The sequence below is a fragment of the Triticum aestivum genome, chromosome 5B, assembly GCF_018294505.1.
Source record: "Triticum aestivum cultivar Chinese Spring chromosome 5B, IWGSC CS RefSeq v2.1, whole genome shotgun sequence".
In the NCBI taxonomy this organism is placed as follows: Eukaryota; Viridiplantae; Streptophyta; class Magnoliopsida; order Poales; family Poaceae; genus Triticum; species Triticum aestivum.
In genome coordinates, this window is record NC_057807.1 from 520,845,951 (window position 1) to 520,864,777 (window position 18,827).

At 45.5% G+C, this 18,827-nt stretch overlaps 1 protein-coding gene across 1 annotated transcript; it reads left to right on the plus strand.

Moving 5' to 3' along the window:
- Positions 1 to 5,138: 5,138 nt before the first annotated feature.
- On the plus strand, positions 5,139 to 8,902 carry LOC123112898 (probable leucine-rich repeat receptor-like protein kinase At1g35710). The gene is made up of 2 exons (XM_044533998.1): positions 5,139 to 8,364; positions 8,469 to 8,902. The coding sequence occupies exons 1-2, from the start codon at positions 5,331 to 5,333 to the stop codon at positions 8,753 to 8,755; spliced, it is 3,321 nt and encodes a 1,106-aa protein (XP_044389933.1). The 5' UTR covers positions 5,139 to 5,330; the 3' UTR covers positions 8,756 to 8,902.
- The last annotated feature ends 9,925 nt before the right edge of the window (positions 8,903 to 18,827 follow it).

Consider the following 18,827-nt stretch of genomic DNA (forward strand, 5'->3'; position numbering starts at 1 on the left):
GCCACATAAGCAAAAATGGTGATGTGGCAAGTAGTAAATGAGGAGAGAGGCAAATAGAGTAACATAATATGTTACCATCACATAGCGGTTTCCAATGCATAATGAGTCTACAAAGTAATAAATGAAGGCAACTATATTACCACACCTATGACACTACCCACTATGAAGGTAGTAACATAGACTAGTAACATATGTATGTTACTAGTCTAAGTTACTCCCCACTATGACCAGCCTTAGGTCCATCAGAGCAGTGGCTCCTCCCGCTTCTTCCACTGAACTGCATCGGGCATCGGGGTAGCCGCCGACCAACTGACAGAAACACATGCTCCTTATGGTCCCTAGCGATTGCACTTCCCCATGCATCTCCCGTTTCCTGATGAAAGAGGCATCAAAATTTAACTTCGTTGTGCCCAAAATTGATGCAGACCAGTAAATGGCATTGACAGTCACAGAACTTGCTATGCGGGTGCACATTAGTCATGGTACTTGCAAACTGGAAAAACTTGTCATAGAACTTGCGTTGCGCATGCAGATTGGTCACATAGGCCATCTAAACCTGCCAGCAGTCTGGTTTTTCCCTGTTTTGCGGTCACACACGGCACACGTGATGTTAGCTGGGCGCGAAAATTGTCACGCACTGCACACGTGAGGCCCTTCGCAGGCCTCATTTTTTTTGCACAAAGGCCCCTGGTTTCATAGGTAATGCTGTATTGACCTCTCTTCTCTCCTCTATGTCCTTTCATGCTAGACTGGTGGTGTTGTTGCCATGTTGAGCTCGTCAGCGGCAATTGAACCAGCGGCAACAATGGGGCAGCCTACGCTGGAGTTGCCTTTACAGTGATAAACAGAAGATAGATTTTACTGACTTTTACTGTTTAATTGAATTTAAGTTTATGTTTAACTGAATTTAAGTTTTTGTATAAGAGAGACTAGAGAAGTATCTCGGTAGTAGCTAGAAAGTAAATTACCATCTAGAGGGTGGATTGGCCTCACTAACTTTGTGCGTAGCAACAATATTGTTTGAAAGACGATTTCTTTTATCGAAATTCCAAGAGGGTTCGTACTGATGATTGATCATATTTTTGCTGTGGTGATTAATGATATGGACTTGAGTTAGGTGGCTTGTGCCCGGTTCGAAGATCAGGGCATGGTCATACGCCCAATGAGGAGGCAGACTATTGGGTTGTTCAAATACATCACTTTACTATGTCAGAAGTTGAGTCAGTTCAGGTTGTTTCTGTAGTGAAATTGACAATGGTCATTACCCCGATGTCATAGCACTCGGATTGAAGTTTTGAATGTGCATCCTTGTGCCAACCAAGTGAGATCTTGCACACACCGCTGAGACTGCATATGATGTCCATTTGCAACAGTGATTTTAACTGATGTTATAGAGAGAAGTGACAAGGTTGCACGATAGGTGAAATTCTAACGACAAAACTGTGACTACTAGCGGAGTCGATCAGTGTGAGCATGATCTGATCCCCCACTAATGACTGTATTTTGATTGTTTCACCACATTCATGAGCATCAGACACTGCATGTAAGGATAACTGGAAACACTCTGCTGTAGCCGGTTCAGTTAATAATTCAAGAGCCTGCACTGCATCTTCAGTTAACACTTCATCATATTCGCACACCTCGAATTGTGAGTAATTGCATCAGCTTCTTACGTTGATGCTCCTTGCTATACTTATCTTAGCAATGAAAAGACCGCTGATTGCTAATTGTCGCTCAAGACTAAAATCATCCGATTGAATTGCAGCCTGATGTGGTGGTGGGTTTGCTCCTGAACTTGTTCCCGCTCAGGTTCCTGGTCAATGTTCCCTGGCTCCACCGGTGAGTTCGGTTCCGTGATGTACGTGTGCGCCGCCGGGGGCTCCTTCGATGTCTTCAGCAAAGGAGGAAATGTGTTGGCGAGTTGCGGATCTTGACGAGTTGGTGTGTTGTTCTTGTCTCTGTGCCACCACCGATGACTGTGGAACCAGCCGGTGCCTGTGGCGGATCCGCGGATGTCATCCTCCTGCGTCGACTCAATCTGCTTGCTCAAATTAGAGATGCGAAGATCCTGTAGCAGCTGAGAGCTCTACCCATGGCGGTGATGTCCAACTTGCTCTGAGCGGACGGAAAAAGGTGCAATTTTACAGCCGGACCAGGAGGATTTGAGCCCACATGGAGGCCAATCTAGGCTTTGAGGGGTCAATTTGCAATATGGCCGTCGTACTAAAACAGTAAGGCCTTTTCTACAAAATTATCAACCCCACTTATGTCATGTGCACTGCGCATGACCGCAAAACGGAGATAAACCGGGTGAGTGGCCGGTTCAAATGGCTTGTGTGACCTGCAATGCAAGTTCTGTGACCGTTTTTTTTCGTTTTGCAAGTACCGTGACTAAAATGCACCCGCAACACAAGTTCTCTGACTGCCCGTGCCATCTACTCAAAGATTAGGTGCTGGAATCATCGGTCGGCCTGGGCCATTTGGGAATAGCGAAATCTTATTTTTATTCCCCTCTCCGCTTAGTGAATATGCAGACATCAGTTCAAAGTATAGGCACAGCAGATACTGCACCGATCCCGCTAGTCTCTTTTGCATCACCATGGATAGCATTGTTTCTCAAGCTCCATGACTGCCAAAGAATCAACATGATTTTGTTACGGATGACCTGGAGCTTGGATAGCAACAACATTTGCAGCCAGTCCTCTCCTGTGTCCCTGAACTCAGCTTCTTTAGGTAACTAGAGAAAGAATTGCAAAAAACAACCAGATTGATGCCTAGGTTTGCAGAAAACACTGGTTTATGAACTTTTGCCAGAAACCACTAATTCTCAGGCTAATCTTTTGCAGAAAACACATATCGGCCTCTTTGGGCATTTTAACCTTGATTATGACATGTGGGTCCCACAAAAGCTGATGTTGTGTAACTGTTGATCCCAAAGGGCGTTAGAAAAGATAGGCACCCTTCAATTAAAAAAAGAAAGTGTAATCAAGCCCTTTCCATGCCCAGTTCGGCGTACTCTGTCGCCGGCCACCGCACGCTACCGCCCATGCCACGCACCGGTGGCGACGGAGCTCACTGTCGCTGCTTGCTCCGGTGATGTGCCCGTGCTGCGCGCCGACGTTGTTGCTTGTGCCTGCGATGTGCGGCGTCGCGCCGCTGCTTGTGCCCTTGCAACGCGGGTCCACGATGCTGCTTTCTCCGGGGCTGTGCGCTGCCGCTGCTGCTTTCTCCAGGGCCGCGCCGCCGGCTGGGGAAAGAGAGGAGGAAGAAGGGGCAGCGTGGCTGGGATACATGGGGGCATCGCCGTGCGGCTTGGGACGGCCTCCCATGCTTGCTCCTCAGGAGAGCACCGTGGGTGGGTTCGTAGTGGCTTGGGGGCGGCCGGTGTGGGCGTCAGGGTCACGCGGCTTGGGATCGGCCGATGTGGGGGGCGGGGTCACGCGGCTCGGGATCGGCCGACATTTGGACGGGGATGGGAGTGGGTGAATGACTTTTTTCAAGGAATATTTTTTTCAAGGCCGAGAGGAGGGGGTTTTGGCAAAAAGACCCCATCTAACATCGTTTATTGTTAACCGGTCTGCCATGTCAGCAAAATGTGGGCTTCGGTGGGCTCCATCTGTCATAATCGTTATCAAGTAGGCCAAAGCTTTCTAACTAGTGTTTTTTGCAAAAGATTAGGTCAAGAATCAGTTGTTTCTGACAAAAAATCACAAATCAGTTTTTTCTGCAAACCTAGACGCTAATGTGGTGGTTTCCTGCAATTCACTTGGTAACTAGATGATGCCGCGCGCGTCGCGGCGGGACTTTCTGGCTTCTATATGCAGCTTCAAAGAAAAGCAGATATAATATGAATTAAAAATGAAACTGAAGATCCGATTTGGATTTTTTTTACATTCGAAATATTGAAGAAATTTATTGTTCACCACCATACACAGATTTAGCACTAACATGCAAGCATTCCTTCATGTTGGCTTGAAAAAAATGGGGGGGGGGGGGGGGGGGGATAACTGGAAACACCTAGAGAATGGACTCTTCATAGTTTGGTTCATAACCAGTCCATCAAGATCCTCGATGGGTAGGCGAGGTTGCAGGATTTCTTGGTCAAACTGAGACACGATGATTAGGTAACATGTGATTGAACAACTTGAAGGAAACTTTTAAACATGAATTATATATCAATGGTGTCTCATAGGGAAAACAATATGCATGTCCAATAATTGCTCGACAATCTAATGTGATCCTTTTTCCTTATTCAATGCACAACTGCATGAACACTTACTAGCAAGGGAAAAAGCTAGTACCCAGGAAAAAGTTGTATAACTCTAGTCTTGCAGCAACCTGATGCAGTGCACAACTGCATGAACACTTACTAGCCAAGGAAAAAAAGGACAGTAGACTTCTATATTGTAACCTTGTACCATATACTAATGCGTATCAGTCAGAATTTCAAAAAAAATAATCTTAATATACGATGGATATTTTTGTAATACACGATGAGCATTTTTATAATGCAAGGTGAACTTTTTCATAATATACAGTGAACATTTTTCTTGGTATATGATGAACATTTTTGTAATATGCAATGAAATTTTTTATACAATACTCAGAAAGGAAAAAAATAAACAAAAACGATACATAGTAGAAAATTCAGAAAAGGAAAAAGGAACCAAAACAGAACAAAACACTGAGAACTGGACAAAACAGCGAAAAAACCGGAATAAAAAACCACAAAAGAAAAACAAAGAAAACAATCCGCATGAAACAAGAACGAACGAAAAGAATCAGGTGGATCCATACCTGGGCTTGCCAACTGGAGGCTGGTTTCAGAGAAGCCATGACTATTTTCGTGTTTTTAGTAATTGAATTCCATTAGTTTTGGTCGAATATAGACTAGAATTTGTGCCAAAAAAAGACCTTAAATGTTCGTCCCGGCAAAGTTTAATTTCTGGATCCGCCACTGCGAGTCATGAGAACGACCGGCGCAGAAGACCGGCCTGTGTCTTGGTCGGAGTCAAGGTATATATTGGCTTCACACGAGAAACGCGTGCGCAGGTGGGTGAGGCTGCTTTACAAGTGTTTTTAAACCCCTGAACCCTCACCTCGCACTCGCACTCTCAGCTCGAGCTCACACACGGACACCTCCGCAAACACACCAAGCAGAAGAAGGTACGTCTGCTCTCCGGCCGGACAGCTGCTGCAGAGGTGCGCTGCTCTTTCCTTATTATCTCCTTCAACAATCACGTCTTGCCGTGTGTGCGTCCTTGTTTTACACGACCATTTTCCATATGCATGCAGTAATTGCTCCATAGTCCATACTAGTGAGGTCGATCATGGCGAACTCCGCGGCGCCACCGCCGCTGGCGGGTCGCCTGGTCCTCTCGTCTGCCCTGCTCCTGCTGCTGCTTCTCCTTAGTCTCAGGCAAGCCCAGGGCCGTGCCACGCCCGGAGGCCCTTCGCTGAGGGCTCAAGCCGCGGCGCTTCTCCACTGGAGATCATCCGTCAAGTACTCCGTGAAGCACCAGCTGGGAACCTGGAGAGACGACGGCATGTACCCGTGCAACTGGACCGGCATCACTTGCGGGTCACGAAGAGGGACCACGGTGAAGGTTATCAGAGGAATTTCCCTTGGCGGTGCCGGCATTGCAGGGCGGCTGGACGCCCTGAGTTTCCACTCACTCCCTTACCTCGTCAACCTCAACCTCAGCAACAACTACCGTCTCTCTGGTGCCATCCCTTCTGGCATCGGCTCTCTTTCCATACTTTCCACCCTCGACTTCTCCAGTGATCAGCTTGACGGCAACATACCTCCGTCGATCTGCAACCTTGGGAGGCTCACGCACATGGATTTCTCCAACAACAATCTCACCGGCCAAATCCCTCCTGCCTTGGGTAATCTCTCAAGACTTGCTTTTCTTTCTCTACTTGGGAATAGCCTCTCAGGTAGCATTCCATGGCAGCTCGGACAGCTTGGGGACATGAGGCAGATGCATTTGGGCTGGAATATCTTTTCTGGCCAAATACCTTCCACCCTCGCAAACCTGACGAACCTCAACTTTCTTGGCCTTTCTGCTAATCGTCTGTCAGGATCCATACCTGAAGAGCTAGGACAAGTCCAAACTCTGCAAAAACTATACTTGCACAACAATAGCCTGAATGGCACAATTCCATCCTCGCTTGGAAACCTCACGATGCTCAGGTTCCTGTATATATATATGAACCAGCACACTGGCTCGATCCCGGTAGAGCTTGGGATGCTCTCGAGCTTGATTGAGTTGGATTTGTCAGAGAACCATTTGACCGGCTCAGTTCCTTCTAGTGTTGCTGGAAATCTTACTTCATTAGTTTATTTTTCTCTTTCGGGCAACAATATAACTGGATCCATCCCACATGAGTTTGGAAATCTTGTGAATTTGGAAACACTTGATTTCGCAGTCAATTTCATAGTTGGGTCGGTGCCGTCAAGCATTGGGAACATGTCTTCACTCACCCGGATGTACATTTCTAGCAATAATCTCTCTGGTCGATTGCCGGCCGAGTTTGGAAATTTGGCAAAGTTGGAAAAACTTGATTCCTCCGAAAACCATTTGTCTGGCTCAATCCCTCAAAGTTTTGGAAAATTTGCACGCATGACAGAAATGCGACTATACACGAATCACCTCTCTGGCACTTTGCCGTCATCTCTCTCCAACCTTACCAGCTTGGTCCTCATTGACCTAGGTGGCAACCAGCTGACGGGACACTTGCCAAATTTTTGCCGAAGTAAAAGACTAAAGATTTTTGATGTTATGGATAACAATCTGGATGGTCCCCTCCCAAAAGGCTTGAAGGATTGCACTTCACTAACATCCCTTGGACTTGATAATAATCAGATTGAGGGAGACATAACTGAATCATTTGGGGTGTATCCTCATCTCAATGACATTAGTTTATATTCAAACAGATTTGTAGGCCGGCTCTCGCCAAATTGGGGCTCATGTCAGAACTTAACAAGTATTGATTTTACACATAACATGATAGAAGGCAGTATACCTTCTGAGCTTGGGGAGCTAAAAAATCTTGGATGGCTCGGGCTCAGTTTCAATAGGTTCAATAGTGAGATACCACAAGAAATTGGCAGGTTAAGTAACTTGTATTGGATGGATTTAAGAAACAATCAACTATCTGGCCAGATCCCTAAGCAAATTGGGCAACTTCGCAATCTCGAGAACCTTGATTTCTCAAGCAACTTTTTATGTGGTACAATACCAAAGGAGATCGGAAATTGTTTGAGACTGCAGTCATTAAATATGAATAACAACAGTCTTAATGGAAGTATTCCTGGTAGTTTGGTTAATTTAACTTCCCTGCAAAGCATGCTTGATCTTAGCATGAACAGTCTCAGTGGACCACTGCCATCGGAACTTAACAGACTAGAGATGTTGATGTCTGCAAATTTCTCACACAATCAATTCAGTGGTGCCATCCCTGTATCGATTGCGAGCATGCAAAGCCTATCAATATTTGATCTGTCATACAACTTCCTAGAAGGATCTGTTCCAAAAGGGATCCACAATGCATCAGCTGAATGGTTTCTCCACAACAAAGGTCTTTGTGGAGACCTTGTTGGCATGGCTCCTTGCAATTTACCCAATGCGGATCATACACGAGAGCATCAAAAGATTGTACTATCAGTCATTCTTTCTATGTTCGCCGCTACTATTTCAGTAGCAACATGTATAATTTTCATATTTATTTGCCGCACGAAGGTATCATCAAAAACTGATGATGTGAGCAAAAGGGATGTATTCTCTGTATGGGGCTTTGATGGTAGAATAGTATTTCAGGATATTATCAATGCAACCGACAATTTTGATGAGAAACATTGTATTGGAGAGGGGTCGTACGGTAGTGTTTATAAGGCAGAACTTCAAGATGGACAAGTGGTTGCAGTAAAGAAACTCTATGCAGGCGACGAAGAGGCACATGATGAAGAAAGATTCCAGCATGAGATTGAAATGTTAACAAAAATCCGCCAACGCAGCATCGTCAAGTTGTATGGCTATTGTACTCATCCACAGTGCAGGTTCCTTCTATGCGAGTTCATAGAGAGAGGAAATGTAGCTTCTATCTTGAGCAACGAAGAACTAGCAATCCAGTTCAACTGGGAAAGGAGAATAGCTCTAATAAGAGATGTGGCTCAAGCCATCACTTACCTCCATCATGATGTTCACCCACCCATAATTCACAGGGACATCACAAGCAGAAACATCTTACTAGATGCTGACTACAAAGCATTTGTCTCGGATTTTGGTATTGCAAGAATGTTAAAACCCGATTCATCGAATTGGAGCGCACTAGCGGGGACCTATGGCTACATTGCACCTGGTATGTTTATTCAGTACAATACTATATTTTCTAGTAAGTTGTGTACGATAGAATGCACTGATGCATACGCCTAATTAATCCTTATGCTACTGTGTTGGATGCAGAATGTTCATACACTTCTCTAGTCACAGAGAAATGTGATGTGAATAGCTTTGGTGTTGTGGTGCTTGAGGTGTTGATGGGCAAACATCCAGGAGACATGCAAAATTTTCTTTCTTCACTTGGTGACCAGTTGCATCTGGAACAAATTTTGGACAAACAACTTCCACAACCTGAAGCTGAGGAGGCAAAAGACTTGAGACGGTGTATCTCTGTGGCGTTTGAGTGCCTAACTCCTTCACCCAAAGAAAGGCCAACTATGCAGAAAGCTTATCGAGATCTTTCCATCTGAGTTGTTACTGTACTTGTTAAATGCTTGCAGATGTACATTTTAGTCTTCTTCGGTTCAGAACAAACTTGGATTACCTTAGCTGTCCAAGCATCTATCTGCAAACCAAATAAATAGTGCTATTTCTGTTGGGCATCATAGAATATATGGGTCACAATATTACACAGATTTATGATGATATTTCGGAAGGAGGCTTGATAGTTGTCTCATTTATGTTCTCTCTGAACTTCTGTTAGCCCCTGACCTTCCTTTATCTTTAGCACCGCCCACTGTGGGTTCTTTAAAATTTAGTCGGAAATTCTATGATGCATTTGGTATGTAAGAAAATCAGCACGGAGTGAACCAATTAATTTCAAAGAGTACTACCATCCTGCTGTGCCTCAAGATAGGCAGACACGTATGGATGGACTGCAAATGAGTGGATAGCATGGTGGACAAGGATGAGGTCAGTGGAGATGTCACTTAATCCTCCTTGAATAAACTGGAATGTTACAGTATCTCTTAATCCTTCTTACTATTCTGTTTGGATGTTGATATTGAGGGCCATGGCAGGATGAACATTGTATAGAAATTGGAAGAGATTAAGATTCTAGGGTTTCCTGTGATGGGGGCCTGGGGGATAGTGCCCATGGAGAAGCAGCAGCAGGCCAGCAGCCATGGGGGGCGGGGAGAGATGCAGCCATCGCCATGGGAGGCAAGGCGGCGGCCGCCGTAGTGCTTGTGCATCGGAGGTGGGGTGGGGGGAGCGGGTTGTGAGCCTGCGCCAGAGGTGCCTGTGCGGGAATAAGAAAGGCGGAGAGGCACACCTGTGGCGGAGGAAGAGGGAAGGAGAGGCACCTGCGCCGTTGGGGAGTTCGATGTGCGCCGCGCCGCCGCCCTTCATCTCCTCCCGCGCGCTGCTTCTAGGAGCCTCTGATTTCGGGACAGTAGAAACGGGGAAAGAAAGCAGGCCGACCAATATCTTGGGCCAATACAGAGCGTCAATTCCATGGCCATCCAAACAGAGATAATCGGGCTGTCTAATGCCCAATGCCAAAATCTGGGCCTCAGTATCAACATCCGAACGGGGTGTTATTGCCCTGGTATGTATCAGATATACTCTATGCTTCTCCTCTTGCCAAGTGCAACTGTGGAAGTATGGAGGGAGGGCGTACGGCAAGCAACTCGGTGAGATTTTGGCCTGTTGGTAACCCGAGATGCAGTTGCAGCAGCAACTTGAAGGGCCATGGCTGTGCCTGCAATGGTGATGAACTGATGATGCAAAACTACCAGCTGCAGAGCTGAGGATGTTTATTCTGATTCCTCCTTCAAACTGAATATGTACTCCTATGCCCATTCTGCTAGGATCTGGAGTGGAGTTGCTCGTATTCTTTCCCCAACTCAAGTGGCTTCCCAGTATTACCCTGCATCCTGTAATTAAAAAAAATCTGATTTGATTGTAGAACCTTGCTTTGAAATACTTTCCGATTCTTGATTTAGCCGCAAGCCTTGTTTAATGGACGGACCTGTTTCATCTGTGCAAGATGCTAATAATGCCATACCCCGCAAAGAAACAGAGATGATAATGCCATGTGGAGTGTTTGTTTTTCTGCCAAAAGGGCGATCATTCCTGGACTTCCATAAACACTATAAGAAATTCATTATGTTGTTCAAAGAAGCCTAAGGGGGTTTAGAATTGAGAATGCCCTGAATAATAGCAGGAATTGTGCCAAAGGTCTGAACAAAATATCTGTTATTTATTTTATATATCAAGCTTCAGAGTATACCTGGCCGAACCTCGGGCCAGGCCGGGCTTCGGGCTGGGCCTAGCCAAGCCTGAGGCAAAAAACCTAGGCCCGGTCCCGGGCCGGCCATCGGGCCTTGTTTTTGGGCCCAAGCCCGGCCCGAACGCGTAAAAGCCCGCCAGGCCTCGGGCCTCGGGCCGGGCCCCTTCAGAAAAGCGCAAAAACGATGAGCCCGGGCCCGGCCATCGGGCTCAAAATCTAGGCCTGAGCCCGGCCCGGGAGCAGCGTCGGGCCAGGCTGGGTCAGGCTTTTTCGGGCCGGGTCGGGTCGGGCCGGGCTGCCCATGGCCAGGACTAGTTCAGAGAACCAAGCTGCTTTGGGCAATGTGCAAATAAAGAATAAGTGCAGGTCGGTTTCTTCCAGATGACATCTTGAGATATGTTTTTTGACGCGAGAAGAATCATCCTCTAAGCAAAATTTTGGATGGAACAGAAAAGCTGTTCAACTCTCCGAGGCTCATGTAAATCTTGCAAACAAATCCTGTAGGCATTTTTAGAAGTGCACTTCCCTGAATGATGAAGTTTGCAGCAGAGGAATAGGGAGTCAGATCTTTGCTTTGGCAGCCTGACTATGGACTCTGGCTGTACTTCTTAAGTACTGAGCCGAGTTAACGAGCATGTTGAGTTCTAGCCAGAAGAACAGCCGAGTGAACGAGCATGTTGCCCTCTGTACTCCAAGGAAACACAAATGTTCTCAGATTATAGCGAGATTATGTACAGTAAGCATGCTCCACCTTACATCCACGCAAGCTGAAGACCGTGCGTCGCCTCCAGCTGCAGCAGAAGCACGCCGCGACATTTCACTGAGGCCTCTCCCAGTGCACGAGTGCTTAGATGACGACACTTCACTGAGATCCCAGGCCGGGGCACTTCTCCACTGGAAATCAGCCGTCAAATCACGTGTTAAAGCGAATGAGGCGACAGACTGAACTTATCCTCTAATCAGCTTCCCGCAAAGCAAGTACATATGCCGTGCAAAATACAGTGTTTCGTTGCAGCTCTTTTTTTGGACGTCGATAAGAACCGAATGTTCGGTCTGGTGGCCTCCCAGTCCGATCCAGGAATTCGGTACGACACGCAGCCCCCTACGAACGAAATCGTTCGGGAGGAGAGGCCTCCAGCCCGAATGGTCCTTCCCGTCGCCCCCGCGGGCCTTTTCTCTGTACCAAAAAAAGCCCATAAGAACGAAAAAGCCTCTCTGTATTGGAGAGGGATCGTACGGTAGTGTTCTGTTGAGAATTAGCACACAAATGCACTTGTGGTTAACTGAAAACTGCAGCGGAAACAAGTAATCTCAGCACCACATCATGTACTAATTCAAGGATCGTTGCTTAGCACGGAAGGAAACATATGCAGCAGCATATATGGAGGCAGAAAATGTTACTCAGCAGGCAAGACACTCCTCAGCCTAGTGTCTTGTGGTAGGAGTAAGTTTTCCTGACAGCATCAAGCATCAACAAAGAGACACCAGATTTTTTACGTGGAAAACCCCCCAACTTGAGGGGAAAAACCACGGGCCGAAGCCACCCAAATCCTCTTCCACTATTATCAAACGCGGGATACAACAAGTTCTTCTCTAGACATCACTAGAGGATCTCATACATCAAGATTTCTGAATCTTGGATGAACACAACAGGATTTGGAGCTCAAGAACTAGGGATTGGAACAATCTCACTAAGGATGGTGGAACCGAAGCTTGAAGGAGGCAAGGTAATCTGGACCATCACAACCTTGGGGAGGAGCTCCCTTTGCTTCTTCCTTCAATCTTCCTCTTCTTCCCTTGCTCTCTTGGTTTTCTCTCTTCTTCTCTCTTGGAGGATGAACTGATTTTCGTCACACTTGGTGGTGGCTGCTGGATGGAGGGTAAAGCATCCCCATCCACACATGTGCAAAGTCCAAAATGACCCTAGGTCATAACCCTAATGGGTAGTGGGCTTTTGCACCTCTTTGGGCTGCCTAAAAGGTCTTAAATGGTCATCTCCTCACAGCCCACATGAGGAGGATATCCCAACAAAACTCCCCCTCCGACTCATGAGGGGGGCAGCGCCATGCCCGCTACCTTGCAACATGCTTGTAGCTTCTCATTTGGTAATATCTTAGTCATCATATCCGAACCATTGTCGTCTGTATGGATCTTCTCAAGTTTCAGCAACTTGGAACTCACAACATCTCGAATCCAATGGTACCTCACATCAATGTGCTTGGTTCGAGAGTGATAGCTTGAATTCGTGGCAAGATGAGTAGCACTCTGACTGTCACAAAACAGAACATACTTCTCTTGCTTCATGTCGAGCTCTTGCAAGAAGTTCTTCATCCACAAAACTTCCTTGCCAGCATCAACTGCTGCAATGTACTCAGCTTCTGTAGTTGATGTAGAAACACATTTCTGCAATCTTGATTGCCATGACACTGCTCCCCCTGCATAAGTCATCAGGTATCCGGATGTGGACTTCCTACGATCCTTGTCACCTGCATAATCTGCATCTGTATAGCCCTGCAATACATGATCACCTCTTCCAAAGCATAGACAAGATGTAGGAGTACCCTTGAGATACCTGAGAATCCACTTCACTGCTTCCCAGTGAGCTTTACCTGGATTTGTCATGAACCGGCTAACAACTCCAACTGCATAGGCAATGTCAGGCCTAGTGCATACCATGGCATACATCAAACTGCCCACAGCAGATTGGTAAGGTACTTTCCTCATTTCTTCTTTCTCCTTCTTGCTTGTAGGACATTGTTTAGAATTCAGTTTGTGATGGCCTGCAAGCGGAGAGATAACATATTTTGCATCTTTCATATTGAACCTTTCAAGTACCTTCTCAATGTATCTTTCCTGTGAGAGCCAAAGTAGCTTCTTTGATCTATCACGGGAGATCTTCATGCCAAGTATTTGCTTAGCTGGTCCTAAATCCTTCATGGCAAATGATTTACTCAATGCCTTCTTGAGGAGAGCAATCCTCTTTGTGCTATTTCCAACAATCAGCATATCATCAACATACAACAAGAGAATAATGAAGTCACCCTCGGCGTACCTCTTCATAAAGACACAATGGTCAGGTTGTGCTTTATGATAACCAAGCCCAGTCATAAAAGACTCAAACTTCTTGTACCACTGCCGAGGAGCTTGCTTCAAGCCATACAAGCTCTTCTTCAATTTGCAAACTAAGTGCTCCTTGCCTGCAACCATGAATCCCTCTGGCTGCTCCATGTATATCTCCTCCTCTAGGTCACCATGCAAGAAAGCTGTCTTCACATCAAGTTGTTCAATTTCCAAGTCCATGGTGGCAGCCATGCCAAGCACAACTCGGATCGAAGGCATCTTGACCACTGGAGAGAATATCTCACTATAATCAATGCCCTTTTTCTGATTGAATCCTTTCACAACCAATCTGGCCTTGTACCTTGGATGTGAGGTGTTTTCTTCAGTCTTCACTCTGTACACCCACTTGTTCTTGAGTGCTTTCTTGCCCTTTGGCAGTTTCACCAACTCAAAAGTATCATTCTCATACAAGGAATTCATCTCATCTTGCATGGCTTCTGACCATTCTTCTTTGTTCTCATCAGACATTGCCTCCTCATAGCATGAGGGCTCACCTGCATCTGTCATCAACACATATTGATGTGGTGGATACTTAGAAGAAGGAATGCGACCTCTTTCACTTCTTCTTTGCTGCTGCACTGGTGGTGAATCAGGTGGATTTTCGTTGGCATCATCATTACCAACTTCATCATCATCATCACTTGATGGCTGCTCGCCACTTTGACTTGTACTGCCTTGATCAGTTGCATCTCCACTGTCTTCAGTGTCATCATCTCCCCCATGATTGTCATGCACGAGAGGAGGACGGATTGGATCCATGTCAACCTGAGGTGTGTTGGTCATTGGCTTCTCTGGTTTCCCAATATCTTTTATTGTTTCATCTTCAATGAACACCACATCTCGGCTTCTCACAATCTTTCTATTGGTTGGATCCCACAACCTGTAGCCTAACTCTTCACTTGGTTGGCTGAGGTAGATGCACTGCTTTGTCTTGCTATCAAGCTTGGATCTCTCGTCCCTTGGAACATGTACAAATGCCCTGCAGCCAAAGACCTTCAAGTGCTTGTATGATACCTCATTCCTTGACCAAACCCTCTGAGGAATATCACCTGCAAGAGGAACTGATGGAGATAGGTTAAACACATACATAGCAATCATCAAAGCTTCAGCCCAAAATGAATTAGGTAAATGAGCATGAGAGAGCATAGCTGTGACCCTCTCTGTGAGTGTCCTGTTCATTCTCTCTGCAAGACCATTGAGCTGGGGTGTCTTTGGTGAACTCTTCTCAAGCCTGATGCCAACATTTTTGCAATACCTTTCAAAAGGACCTCTGTATTCACCACCATTGTCTGATCTCACGCACTTCAATTTCCTGCCAGTTTCTCTTTCAACTTTGGCATGGAACTCCTTGAAGGCTTCAAACGTTTGGTATTTATGTTTCAGCACATACACAAAAACCTTTCTGGAATGGTCATCAATAAAAGTCACAAAGTATAATGCTCCACCATGAGATTTTTCAGTCATGGAGCAAACGTCAGTGTGCACAATATCAAGAACATTATCTGCACGATGTGGAGAGAGTGTACGAAATGCAGCCCTGTGTTGTTTGCCAGCAAAACAATGTGCACAGGGTTTCAAGGATATACCTTTCAACTCAGGGAGGTACTCCATGCGAGCAAGAGCATGCATGCCCTTCTCACTCATATGCCCAAGTCTCTTGTGCCACAATTCAACCGAAGTGTCTTTTTCCGCAACATTCAACACCTCATTGCACAACTTGGTTTTAGTCACATAGAGATTACCTTGCTTACTTCCTCGAGCCACAATCAAAGAGCCTTTGGTGAGCTTCCACTTTCCTTCACCAAAATAACTAGGATGTTTGATATCATCAAGCTTGCCCACTGACAACAAATTCAGCCTTATGTCGGGAACATGCCTCGCATCATCGAGCACCAATCTGCAACCTGTGTTTGTTTCAATGCATATAGAGCCCTTGCCAACAATTGCTGACGAACCACTATTTCCCATCCTCACTTGGCCAGTAACACCACTAGTGTAAGATGTGAAATACTCCTTGTGTGATGTGATGTGGAAGGACACACCTGAATCCACAACCCAACTCATGGCATCATCACGAACAGCAGTATAGCAATCTTCATCTTCAATGACTAGATACTCCTCATCTGTTGCGGTCATGGCTGAACTGCTCTCAGCCTTTTGCTCGGTTTTCTTTGTGAGTTTCCCCTCTGCAAGCTCTCTCTTGTACTTCCTGCACTCGCTCTTTATGTGTCCCGGATTGCCACAATGAAAGCAAGTGATATCTTTTCTCTGTTTTGACTTTGATCTCCCCCTGGATTTGCTTTTGCCTTGCTGAAATCTTGTATTGCTGCGTCCACGGTTCTCATTCTTCCCATGGGTTTCAGCCACATACGCATCAGAAGAAGAGGCATCACCCTTTTCCTTCTTTCTGGCTTCTTCATTCAACATACTGCTCTTCACCATCTCCAAAGTCAGCTTCCCATCCGGAGCTGAATTGCTAAGTGACACAACAAGCGTGTTCCAACTATCAGGCATGGAACTCAGCAGCAACAATGCTTGCACCTCATCCTCAAAGTTGATCTTCATGGCTGAAAGTTGATTTATATGGCATTGGAAGACATTCAAGTGCTCAATCACACTTGTGCCATCTCGGTACTCAAGCTTTGCAAGTCTTTTGATCACCGAGGCCTTGTTCATTGATGTCTTCCTCTCATACATGGACTCTAACTTCTGCCACATCTCATATGCATTTGTGTCATTTGCAACATGGTGGAAAATATTATGGTTGATGTACAACTGAATCATACCTACTGCCTTTCTGTGCAACACTCTCCATTCTTCTTCCGTGACACCCGTGGGTATCTTGTCTTTCACAATTGGCTCATACAAATCCTTGCAATAAAGGATGTCTTCCATCATGGGCTTCCATAATGAGTAATTGGAAGAATCAAGTTTTATCATGCCACTTGTAGTAGCGCTTTCGTCCAAAGCCATTGTGAACAGCTCTTCCAACAACAATCAAGCAACTGGGATTTGCAACCTTCTAAGCAACCAAGGATCTGATGCCACTCTGTTGAGAATTAGCACACAAATGCACTTGTGGTTAACTGAAAACTGCAGCGGAAACAAGTAATCTCAGCACCACATCATGTACTAATTCAAGGATCGTTGCTTAGCACGGAAGGAAACATATGCAGCAGCATATATGGAGGCATAAAATGTTACTCAGCAGGCAAGACACTCCTTAGCCTAGTGTCTTGTGGTAGGAGTAAGTTTTCCTGACAGCATCAAGCATCAACAAAGAGACACCAGATTTTTTTACGTGGAAAACCCCCCAACTTGAGGGGAAAAACCACGGGCCGAAGCCACCCAAATCCTCTTCCACTATTATCAAACGCGGGATACAACAAGTTCTTCTCTAGACAGCACTAGAGGATCTCATACATCAAGATTTCTGAATCTTGGATGAACACAACAGGATTTGGAGCTCAAGAACTAGGGATTGGAACAATCTCACCAAGGATGGTGGAACTGAAGCTTGAAGGAGGCAAGGTAGTGGATCTGGACCATCACAACCTTGGGGAGGAGCTCCCTTTGCTTCTTCCTTCAATCTTCCTCTTCTTCCCTTGCTCTCTTGGTTTTCTCTCTTCTTCTCTCTTGGAGGATGAACTGATTTTCGTCACACTTGGTGGTGGCTGCTGGATAGAGGGTAAAGCATCCCCATTCACACATGTGCAAAGTCCAAAATGACCCTAGGTCATAACCCTAATGGGTAGTGGGCTTTTGCACCTCTTTGGGCTGCCTAAAAGGCCTCAAATGGTCATCTCCTCACAGCCCACATGAGGAGGATATCCCAACATGTTTGTAAGGCAGAACTTCAAGATGGACAAGTGGTTGCAGTAAAGAAACTCTATGCAGGTGACGAAGAGGCACATGATGAAGAAAGATTCCACCATGAGATTGAAATGTTAACAACAATTCGCCAACGCAGCATCGTCAAGTTGTATGGCTATTGTACTCATCCACGGTGCAGGTTCCTTCTATGTGAGTTCATAGAGAGAGGAAATGTAGCTTCTATCTTGAGCAATGAAGAACTAGCAATCCAGTTCAACTGGGAAAGGAGAATAGCTCTAATAAGAGATGTGGCTCAAGCCATCACTTACCTCCATCATGATGTTCAGCCACCCATAATTCACAAGGACATCACAAGCAGAAACATCTTACTAGATGCTGACTACAAAGCATTACTCTCGGATTTTGGTATTGCAAGAATGTTAAAACCTGATTCATCGAATTGGAGCGCACTGGCGGGGACCTATGGCTACACTGCCCCTGGTATGTTTATTCAGTACAATACTATATTTTCTAGTAAGTTGTGTTTGATAGAATGCACTGATGCATACGCCTAATTAATCCTTATGCTACTGTGTTGGATGCAGAATGTTCATACACTTCTCTAGTCACAGAGAAATGTGATGTGTATAGCTTTGGTGTTGTGGTGCTTGAGGTGTTGATGGGCAAACATCCAGGAGACATGCAAAATTTTCTTTCTTCACTTGGTGACCAGTTGCATCTGGAAGAAATTTTGGACAAACAACTTCCACAACCCGAAGCAGAGGAGGCAAAAGACTTGAGAGCGTGTATCTCTGTGGCGTTTGAGTGCCTAACTCCTTCCCCCAAAGAAAGGCCAACTATGCTGAAAGTTTATTGAGCTCTTTCCATCTGAAGTTATTACTTGTTACATGCTTGCAGATGTATCACTTTAGTCTTGTTCGGTTAAGAACAAACTTGGACTACCTTAGCTGTCCAAGCATCTATCTGCAAACACAATAAATAGTACTATTTCTGTTGGGCATCATAGAATATGGGTCACAATATTACGCTGTATTATTGCTCTTCCAGTGATCATACAGATCCTGGATCAAGCTTATGATGATATTTTGGAAGGAGGCTTGTATTGATGATAGTTGCCTCATTTATGTTCTCTCTGAACTCTGTTAGCCCCTTATTTGACCTTCCTTCATCTTTACCACTACCAACTATGTGCGATCTTTAAAAATTGAGTCAGAAATTCTAAGATGCACTTGGTATGTAAGAAAATAAGTGTGGAGTGAACCAATTAATTTCAAAGAATATTGACATCGTGTTGTGCCTCAAGATAGGCAGACACGTATCGATGGACGGCAAATGAGTGGACAGCATGGTGGACA

What these genes read in the sequence shown, in the direction of transcription:
- LOC123112898 (XM_044533998.1), top strand. Translation starts at nt 5,331, where the DNA reads ATGGCGAACTCCGCGGCGCCACCGCCGCTGGCGGGTCGCCTGGTCCTC. An exon ending in CTATGGCTACATTGCACCTG is followed by an intron (nt 8,365 to 8,468) that starts GTATGTTTATTC and finishes TGTTGGATGCAG; the next exon opens with AATGTTCATACACTTCTCTA.